Below are 10,432 nucleotides of genomic sequence, written 5' to 3'. Positions count from 1 at the left end.
CTCTAGCACATTCACTACCGCGATTCCCCTCATTTCGACATCGCAACAACATCATCTCGACATTAGATCGTCATCTACCAAGAACCAGTTACCAGACAAAGCTCAAACTTTGTCAGAACCTCTTTCTTCAATTACTAAAGCCACAGTTAAAATTTTAACCCGATCTGGTAAGCGGTTGCATAGTTCACTTTCGCCATCACTGATCCCTGCTGACATGACGCGTACCCTGTCGCGATCTCGAGTTGGTGACGTCAGCGCCCCTTCGAGATCAGCTCATCTCGATCTCGACAAAGACGTTGTCTTTGACTTTGGTGTTTCTGTTCCCCCTCTTGCTCTGGTGTTGACTCTTTACCAGAAGTAGGTAATGTTGCTTTGCTCTCTTCTGTCCCTTCGGTTTCTTCTCTCTCTCTCCTTCTCCTCCTGCTTGGTTTGCTGCTTTTCAGGCCAAGTTTGAGCGCCATGAGGAGCGTTTGGCTCAGCTGGAGTCCCTGGTCGCCGAGAACTCTGCTCTCAAGAAGGAGCTGGCTGCCGCCCGTTCCAGAATCTTGGAGCTTGAGTCCCAAGCTGGCTCATCTGCTGCCTCTCCCTTGGATGTGTCCATGGAGGATGATCAGGTTGCTGCTCCCTCTTCTTCTGTCTCGCCTTCTGCTGCTGGCTCCAAGTGGGCTCAAGTTGCCAAGAGGAACCCCACGCCTGCGGAGGCCTATGGTAAGTCCAAGCAGTCGGCTTCTTCTCCTGTTGCAAAGGCCAAACCTAAGGCCAAAATTACGCCTAAGCAACGTAAGGCCGCTGCCCGTATCTTTCTCGTCTCTTCTCCTGCTGCTGCTGGTACTTGTGTGGACAGACCTCTTTATGAGTATGTCTACTTGCCAAACAAGTATCGTGACCGTCTCTCCGCTTTCCGCCGCAAGCTGCGACTGATCGGGTTGGATAACAGCCGTGTACTTGATGTGCACTATCCGGCTCGTAATGTCGTAGCCTTGCTGATCCATTCGGCTTACAAGGAGGATCTCCTGAAGGTCATGGCCAAGTACTCGCTTCCGGTCTTGACTGACTTTGATCCTTTCTCTGGCACCAATGTCAAGGACCCTGCCTTTGCCTCTTTGGATGCTAATACTCTCTCTGCCAAAGCACGCGAGTTGCAGCAAGCTGTTGTATACACAGCATTATCCATCCCTTCTTACACTAGTTATGCCTTAAAAGAGCAAGTATTAATATCATGTATAAATATATCTTTCAATCACAGTTTTATCCGCAGCTTTGATGGATGTCTTCCATCTTAGTTTAAACATGTTAAAGATCAGACCATCACATAATCACAAATTGACATCTGCATCAATACCAATGGTAGACGAGGTCTGTGCCCTGATCATGTACCCAGTTCTTGTGTACCTTAATCCACTCAACCGATTAGCTAGTGTATACACACTCAGTCCCAAATTAAGGATAATCAATTATCATACAAACAGCATAAATACAATACAAAATATAGCCTTTAATAAAGCAGACTTCTTTTGGCCGTTTTGGTTCTAATCGACTTATTGATTTGACCATTTTATTAGTGATTATATCACAAAAAAAACAAAATCTTTTGCCTACACCAAGAAACAACGACATGTTTTTTAGTCTTAAATATAATATATATGGTAACTTTTTTGTAGAAAGTCACTTGATATACCGGAAACTTTTCGACTTGTATTGTGCATGTTCGACATTATGTTTGGTCCAAACTGCTCTTAGTCTACTTTATTCCAAGAAGATGATTTTGAATGTTGTAAAAAAAGGATAGCAGCAAAAGCAATCAACTTGGAATATATGCAAGTGTTGTTTTGTCACACACAAAATCTGCTTCTTACGGTATTATGTGCATTCTATGTAATTGAATATATCATTGCAAAATAGTATATCAGCATTCCTTTTTGTTGTGAACATATATGAATTCATATGCATAGATCAATAAATGATGATCATGGTAAAAGACCAGATCACATCTATGGCAATTGCAATGGATCTATAGTCACTGACATTCACTCATTCTACTAGAAGTACTACATCATCCTCATAGACAGAGATTATGAACCTATTGACTCTGTTATTATTAATGGCCCTTATAAAGTGACAGTTAGAGCTGACAAATACATTGGCATTGGCATTTGACAAATATGTAATAGTTTATTCAAGTTCAGGTCAGATCATGTACTATTGGCTGAGCTGACAACTTCCTCTAAAGGCATTTCTCTTAATTGCTCCTGATCTAACAAATTAATCCGTAGTCAAGAAGCTAACCCAAAACAATATTTTGACCGAGAAGAAAAAGTATAAAAACCTCGACATTTTATAGCAATTGAAAGATAACATTTTCTTGGAGAAATAAAAACCTATACAAGTTCTAACGGACTTTCTCTGTGTTCTTACCTTTTCTCTTATTGAATATCTACTCTCTCTTCATCTCACAACACTTTTCTAGCCAGCCTAAATACTCACTAGTGGCAATGTATTAGTAACGACAAACTGCTGAATCAGTTAATAGCTTATTTAAATTAATGAAAGTCTAACACCGATGAATGACTTGGCTGTGAACTTCGGCATGTCTTTAAAAAGGAATCATTTTTTTAACTCGAATTAAATATAATCAAGAAACACCTTCTTTATCTACGAGATCCAAACTGTAAACTCTATGCCTATAAATTCATGAGGCATTCTATGCGCAGTTGGTCTTCGGCTAATAATTTTTTTAATTATTCATATACAAAGATAATGTCGTTATTGACACCTTACCATTTTAAGAAGAATAGAAATTTTCTTGCATAAATATATCAAATTGCACATTCATCTATACTTTTTTTTGTGGTTTTAGGAGAACACAGATTTAAGATATAAGTATAGAATACAGTTTTTTTTTTTTTTTTTTTTTTTTTTTTGTGTATGTGTAATGTTTCTCGGTACAAGTAAAACAAGGTTTTCCGAGAACTTTTCCATAAATTGTACATCATCAAAGCCAACTTATTTCTTAATCAGACTAAAATCTCACGCAAAATAAGCAATTATGTTATGAGGTACATGCATACTGAATATAATCAAAAGCTAAAAAAAGATCCATTTACTTGGTTATAGAACAATCTCAATATTGCGATTTCGATGCAATTGCGACATTTTTTCCCTTCTCTGATATTTAAACTCTCCTCTCAATTTTTTTTTTTTACTCATTTCTTCCCTTTCTACAATTATCATGGGCCCTTATCGTATTGAAGATTTGCCTCAAGACCTTCAAGAAATCGCAGTAGCTGATTTTACCTTCCAAAACTGGGCTAAAACATTCAAATGTAAGCCTGAGTTATTGTTTGAACCTACTACAGAAGCTCAAGTTCAAAAAGTAAATTAATCATAGGATAAATGTCAAATCATTAACGCCTCCTTGTTTTTATGTATAGGTTATTTTGTTAGCAAAAAAGCTAAACAAGACACTCAAGGCCTTTGGTGCTGGTCACTCACCTTCCGATCTTGCTTGTTCTCCGGGATTCATGATCAACATTGACAAAATGAACAATTTGCTCAGCGTAAATTCAAAGGCTTGTCAAGTCACAGTGGAAGCTGGTATGAATTTACACAAATTACATAAAGTCTTGAGAGAAAACGGACTTGCGCTTAGTAACTTGGGTTCCATCTCTGATCAAACCATTGCTGGTGTCGTGGCCACTGCCACACACGGCACAGGTGCTCACTTTGGTTGTCTTTCAACAATGGTAAGTAAACACCTTCTTTTAAGATATCTCCTAATGTCTTTCCAGATCGTCGATTTGACTTTAATCACAGCCGATGGCGAAATTTTGTTTTGCTCACCAAATGAAAATCAAGATGTATTCCAAGCTGCTCGTTGTCATTTAGGTGCTTTGGGTATCATTACTCGTATGACTTTACAGGTAGAGCCTGATTTCAGGCTGGAGGCCATCCAAAAGCCATACAGGTTTTCTGATATTCTGAACGATTGGGATGCTGTCATACACTCTTCTGAACACACTCGTGTCTGGTGGTACCCTCATACTGATGACTGTGTTGTTTGGAGAGCCAATCGTACCGACAAGGAAATAATGCGTTCAGGCCCTAGTTTCCTTATGGAACGTGGTTTCGGTTTCCATGTCTATCAAGCTTTGTTAAATATCACTCGTTATAGTACTTCGCTGATTCCCTACCTTACCAAAATGATGTTTAACACCTTGCACTCTCAGTCCGTTCATGTTGTGGATAAATCCAACAAGGTCTTTAACTTTGACTGTCTCTTCCCTCAATATGTGAATGAATGGGCTATTGATTGGAAGGATGCTCCTGCTGCTCTTCGCAAATTAGACAAGTTCATCAACGATAATGATCTTAAAGTTCATTTCCCAGTAGAAATTCGTTTTGTGGATGAGGATGATGTTTGGTTGAGTCCTGCTTATGGTCGTAAGACATGCTATATTGGTGTCATCATGTACAGACCTTATGGTAAGCCAGTGCCATACAAGAAATACTGGAAGGGTTATGAGGATATTATGCGTGAATACAATGGCCGTCCTCATTGGGCTAAAGCTCACGGTCAAGGCAAAGAAGAACTGGAAGCTTCTTATCCCAGATTTAACGACTTCTTGAGAGTTCGTGAAAAGGTCGATCCTCAAGGTATCTTTTTGAATGATTATTTGAGACGCCATGTTACAATACCTAGACCGACAAAGGCAGAACCAACTGTTGTACAAGTCGCTAAGCTTTAGATTTTATATCCCTCTTTCTCTAATAAATGTGTATACTATTTTATTATTATTATTATTATTACCATTATCATTATCATTATTATTCAGGTCTTTGGTTAGGGAAACTACCCAAGACAACTACATCCAAGCAGAATTTTTCGAGATCCTTGAGTGCTTTCTTGATCTCATCATTTTCAAAGTGACCTGAACATTCAACAAAAAAGACATAATGCCAAGGACGTTGTCCACTTGGTCTTGAATCAATCTTGAACAAGTTCAATCCATATTCCTTAAAGACCTTTAGCCCATCACACAATGCGCCTGGTTGGCGGTGATCCACAGTGAAAGAAATCAATGTATGATCATCATTAGTAGGTGTATCGCTCGCTGATCCAACAATAAGGAAGCGTGTTGTATTTCCTATTGATACACCACTGTCAATTCATGATTTGCGCGCACACATACATATATGCCTGTGTATCCTTTACCTGCTACATCTTCAATATTAGCTTGCACAACTTCCAATCCATACAATTCTGCACAAATTTCGCTACAAATTGCAGCAGCACCTGTTTCTAAAGCAGCCTTTTCTGCAGCTTCTGCGGTGGATTTGACAGATATACGCTTTGCGTTAGGAATATGTGCAGACAGCCATTTTTGTGTTTGACCTAGTCCTTGTGGATGACTATACACTTTCGTGATCTTTTCTAATTTACTGTTGGAAAGTAAACACTGGTGTACTGTCAAATATGTCTCTGCACGCACTCTGACTGATGTATGAATGAAATAGTCCAATGACTCAACAACAGATCCAAAGGTTGAATTTTCAAAAGGTATGATACCATAAGTTGTTTGGCCCTTTTCAACAGCTTCAAAGACATCTACAGAGCAAGGTCATTAAACTCATTCCTGCTGCAATACATACTGGCAATTTGCTTTTGAGGTACATAAGCGACACTGTCACCTAATCTTTTATATGCCGCTTGATGGGAGAAGGTACCAGGAGGACCTAAGTATGCCATAGAAACATCTTTTTGTAGGGCAATGGATGCAGACATAATCTAGTCATAGCTTCCGTCAATACATGACTTTGTAACGATATGTGCTTACTTCTCTGAAAATAGCATGTAAGGAGTCGTCGTTCAAGGGACCAGCGTTTAGGCGCGTCAACTATATATATATATATATATATTTAAAAAAAACCCCCCACACTTCTATAGAAGAACATACTTTTTTGTATATCTCTTTTTCTCTTCCGGGTCTATATACGTCAGGCTCGTTATCCTCTTCGTCTTTTCTATCGAGCAAAACAAAAGTGGATCAGTTGGAATAAAAGATAAAGCAATACATACAGTTCTTTTCTTTTGGCTGCTCCAATATCAAGCGAAACGCGAGCACGCTCGTTAAGGATATTAACAAGGGTTGTATCAAGTGAGTCTATTTTTTGTCGAAGTGAAGGTAAGTCTGTCATTTTATTTAATTGAAAGAAGAAAAGAAGTCAACTTGGTGAACAAGATGTTAAAAATATATTTGAGATCCGGTGCATTCTCATCCAATTATACATTATGAATCACTCAAGGAACATTGTCTTTAGCTGTCAAATGGATTTTATTCTTGTTGTGTATCTAATGAAATTGTGCCTAATGCAGTATCAACTTCAAGTTTTTGGATTGATTTGCAAACAATGTGGAGTGTATACCTCGATTCAATAGAGGATGAAAATGTATATTCTTGCTTGTTTGTTAATACCAACTGCTTCTTTCTGAAATCAGAACAGTAATAGTAATATCTGTCTTGGTCATCAAGAGTAGTTGTTATCTTCACATTGACTTCTTTCTTTTCATCTTCAAACATCCTTTCACACAGATCCTCAAAACTTTTTGACTTTAATAAAGAAAGTGTATCTAAATCAGCTTCAGGTATATTCAATGTTTCTTGGGACAAGGAAAAGAACCCACAACCACGTATAAATAGATTCTTCAGTTTGGGAAAACATGCTTTTGTGGATAAGAGTGTAAAAAAATGATTTGGAACAGTGCTGTGATCAATAACAAACTTTTCTAATGAGTTACTGTGGAGCTCCATCATTGTCTTCTCGTCGTAAGCTTCAAAATCACCATGACTGATAATTAATTCTTTCAAAAGGGAGCATTTGCTTAATACAGCAGCGAGAGGATATTCAAATGTAGGAAGACTGAACGATGAAATACTGACAAATGCATAACCCAAGAGACCAAGGACATAATCGTTGTTTTGAGAGCTGCTTCTGAGCATAAGTGTGTTTAGATTGGATCCAATCATACCCATAAACGTATCGAACGTTTGAGAATGTAATGCGTCTTTTTCAATTTCAATTTTCATCCAAGGCATGCTTTTAACACCATGCTTGAGAATACTGAGTTCTTGTGGCTTGTTTTGTTTTAGGAAAGCAATCTCTAAACCTGGTTTCCCTTTTGAAGCATTAGAAAATACATCGAAATAATGCTTAGCTAGCATGATATCAAACTGGTGTCGCAAAGAGAAACAATAGCACTTTATGCTGCAAGTAAATCCAATCATGTCCTCAATTGCCGCAGTTAAGGCTACTTGTTCGCCAGACTCAATATGATGGACTACGCTTGCTTCAAATGTTATTTTTTGTAGATTGGGAAATTTCTTCATAATAAACTCTAATTCGTGCTTGGGGTAGCTTGATGTATAAGACTCCACCAGTAGATTTCTCATAGTAAGGATAGGCTTGCATTTCTCTGAGGATCCCAAATAGAGAGTAGGGGAAGTGGTATCCACTTCATTTTCATCATCTGGCCTTGATGTCCAGTGAATATCCAATTCTTCAAGTTTTGGAGTAGCATCAAACAGTTGTTCAAGATCAAACAGGTTATTTAAAAGAGACTCTTTAACAAACATTTTCAATTGTGTTAAGTTGTTAAAAAGCTTCAAGTACTTGGTCAAGTTGCGGTTGAACATATCTGGAAGATGAGAAAGCTCTATCCTTTTTAGCCGAGTGCTTCCAATCTGACAGAGGAAATTCGCATGATTTTTTTCATCTTGTTCAGTAATTACTCCTGCTTCAAATCGCTCCAAATATTTCCAACGATTGCTGTCTTCATTTAGAAATAAAGCCAGTTCATTGTAAAGCTCTGAAGTTAAAACAAAATAACAACGGACTTGTTTCACATAGGGGCATTTGATGATCAGTGTCTCCCAGAACTTCATGTCTGTATCTTTGCATGCGTCTTCAAAACTAAATGAAATCTTTTTGACTCGAGATCCCACATCAAAAGAAGCATCATTTAACAAATGCTGTATTCTTGTATATGGAGTCATGCCTGATCTACTTAATCCGTGTTCAAAGGGATCGTAGCTGACTTGCAAGTGTCGATAAAATACGCGCTGTGTAGTTTTGTACCAATGTTTATTAACAAGCTGGTACTCCAGAAAACTGCTTTTCTCGTCATTCATCATAGAAAATATCAGTTCTAGGATTTCCGTAGGCAATTGTTCCCATTTTGTTCTTCCATACATGTTGGTTGTGACAATGTAGACATGAATCTGAAGTGGGGCGCACTACAAAATGCATTGCAGTGATCACGTGACTTATTATTTTTCATGAAATCAAATGAACCAAAAATCGAGCATGTGTTTAAAAATGCATAAAGATGCAGTTATTTTGACCTAGAATGATATTAGAAGCTGTAGATACTTACTCTAAGAGGCTATTGATGTAGGAAAGTTAGTAAGTATACTAGTAGAATGTTGAATGAATTTGAATATTAGTTTTCGAGGTTTTTTGTTCGTAGCATACTATCCTCATAGTACAATTTACAAAAAAGCTACCATCAAATACACTAGTTTTTTATTGTTTATTCTGAGCAATTAAACATGCTTATAGCTCTACTTCTCTTTGTATAAAGTCCAGAAAAGCTTCAGAAATCGGGGATTGAAAACATCTTAAGTGATTGTCTTTCTACGAGAGCGATTTTTGACATTGACCCCAACTGGAAGGCCTTTTGTTCACTTCAAGTCACCCATCACTCTCGCAACATCTGGTTCCGCTTCTTACACAAAACCATCAATACTCGATTTTACATCCACCAAAAATGGCCACAACTCATCACACATCCCCAATGCATCCACTGTCCATATTTCCGTCGAAACACAATTGACACACTAGATCACTTCAACTTTCTGTGTCCAACAAAATACAAGGTCTGGTGCCATATCCTATCAACATTCGTCGATCCTTCCCTTACCACTTCTTCAGTTCAACTCTTGAGACAACTCCTCAACCTACGCACCACCATCAACCGCACCCACAAATCTGTGTTTCCAACTCTTTCAACCCAACAAATCTGTGCTAGCACATTAGAAGGTCTATGGACCAGCCATTGGCGCTCTACCTTTGATTCCACACCCTTCACCTTTCCTATTGTACTCGCCATAGTCAAGCGCCTGTTGACTAAGCAATCATATGAACAAGAGCTAACCAATTTTGATTGATCTCATTTTCCTTTCCCTTCCTTACCGCACAACATACTCCTTTAGTCTTATTTATCCCTCATTATGACATCTTTAGGACTTTAAATAAAAAAAGAGAGCGATTTTGGCCATGTCTTTTTATTCAGTCCAAATCAACTCTAAAGATACCATGAATGCTATTCAACATAGTTTGTAGCTATTTGGAGCATTTCTACATGTATAAACAGGCTCTATGATATCTTTATTTATCTAAGAAAAAAGAACAAGGCATGTCTTTTTTCACTGTTGAAGCATCTATTTGCCTGGTGTTTCTGTCTGAGCAATTAATGTATTATTAAACTGACTATCCAAATAAAATGGCTTGTTAAAAAGACGCCTGATCCCACCTAAATCAAAGAAGGAGAACATTTGCTTATCAAAAAAAAAAATACTAATGTGATTTTCACTCTGTGATGCATGGCATGTGAAAATGAAAGACAACTTCAATTCCTCCCGCCGCAATAAAAATGGAGCTTTTTTCCGTTCGTTATACTTATAATAGTGAGTTAGATGCTCAAGAAATAGTATTCCAAGGCATGGGTCAAATTTGGAAAGCCCATTGGAGTACTATCTTCAATGAGATTCCGTTTAATTCAATTCTACTTCTTTCATTCACTCGTGCTTCTCTCAATTCTCTGATTGACGAGAAATACTTGCACAAACGTTTATAATTAATTGTCTTATGTATTTTTCCTTTGTATCTCTTAAAATTGCGACCACCTCTTGACAGACTTTAGTCATAGTCTACGTGGAGCAAAAAATAAAACCCTTTAAAAAATGGAGCTTTTACTGGGAACTGCATAAAGACACGGTTATCTGGCTTTGGTATAGTGACAAAAGATGCAGATCTTTGCTTTCTGAATCTTTAAATACAAAAAACATGACAACTTTGCTACCAAGGTTCTGAGAAAACTGGCAAAAATGTTACTAAGGTTCTTTACTCATATCATAATATCTTTATGATACTATTGACAAGCAAACACATTAATCAAAAACAAAAGCTTTTAGCGCACATTTTGAGTATTTAAACTTGTTGATAGCTTTATTTTTCGTCTTGTAGCATCAGAAAGAAGATCAGAAGTTGTCAAACTCAAGATTTCCATGAATTATCGTCTTTTTCACTTTTGAAGCATTTGTTTAGATGGTACTAGTTGCATGAATGAATCATATAATACTAAATGGCTTCTCTG

The 10,432-nt window shown here is 37.7% G+C and overlaps 5 protein-coding genes across 5 annotated transcripts; 3 read left to right on the top strand and 2 right to left on the bottom strand.

Annotated features, from left to right (window-relative positions):
• Positions 1-464: 464 nt before the first annotated feature.
• Positions 465-1,283, top strand: B0P05DRAFT_481849 (uncharacterized protein; the record flags this gene model as incomplete). Its single annotated transcript, XM_051575199.1, has 2 exons — positions 465-593; positions 759-1,283. Coding segments are annotated over 2 exons (654 nt in total), but the record flags the coding sequence as incomplete, so codon positions are not given.
• A 1,937-nt stretch (positions 1,284-3,220) lies between these two features.
• On the top strand, positions 3,221-4,776 carry B0P05DRAFT_566502 (D-arabinono-1,4-lactone oxidase-domain-containing protein). Its single transcript, XM_051581063.1, has 3 exons — positions 3,221-3,373; positions 3,432-3,743; positions 3,789-4,776. Exons 1-3 carry the CDS (start codon positions 3,230-3,232, stop codon positions 4,743-4,745), a joined length of 1,413 nt encoding a protein of 470 aa, XP_051429094.1. The 5' UTR covers positions 3,221-3,229; the 3' UTR covers positions 4,746-4,776.
• On the bottom strand, positions 4,758-6,099 carry B0P05DRAFT_566498 (Prephenate dehydratase-domain-containing protein). The gene is made up of 5 exons (XM_051581062.1): positions 6,077-6,099; positions 5,835-6,021; positions 5,650-5,785; positions 5,213-5,605; positions 4,758-5,144 (listed from the first exon to the last, which is right to left on the bottom strand). Exons 3-5 carry the CDS (start codon positions 5,780-5,782, stop codon positions 4,825-4,827), a joined length of 846 nt encoding a protein of 281 aa, XP_051429093.1. The 5' UTR covers positions 5,783-5,785; positions 5,835-6,021; positions 6,077-6,099; the 3' UTR covers positions 4,758-4,824.
• Positions 6,058-8,264, bottom strand: B0P05DRAFT_366652 (uncharacterized protein). The gene has a single exon (XM_051573641.1). The coding sequence runs from the start codon at positions 8,247-8,249 to the stop codon at positions 6,333-6,335; it is 1,917 nt and encodes a 638-aa protein (XP_051429092.1). The 5' UTR covers positions 8,250-8,264; the 3' UTR covers positions 6,058-6,332.
• Positions 8,265-8,720: 456 nt separating this feature from the next.
• On the top strand, positions 8,721-9,224 carry B0P05DRAFT_481851 (uncharacterized protein; the record flags this gene model as incomplete). The annotated part of the gene is made up of 1 exon (XM_051575200.1): positions 8,721-9,224. A coding segment is annotated over one exon (504 nt), but the record flags the coding sequence as incomplete, so codon positions are not given.
• Positions 9,225-10,432: the final 1,208 nt, after the last annotated feature.

This window comes from Gilbertella persicaria, assembly GCF_025201335.1.
Source record: "Gilbertella persicaria strain CBS 190.32 chromosome Unknown B0P05scaffold_88, whole genome shotgun sequence".
In the NCBI taxonomy this organism is placed as follows: Eukaryota; Fungi; Mucoromycota; class Mucoromycetes; order Mucorales; family Choanephoraceae; genus Gilbertella; species Gilbertella persicaria.
The sequence above is the reverse complement of the archived record's forward strand: the minus strand, read 5'-3'. Positions and strand labels throughout refer to the sequence as shown.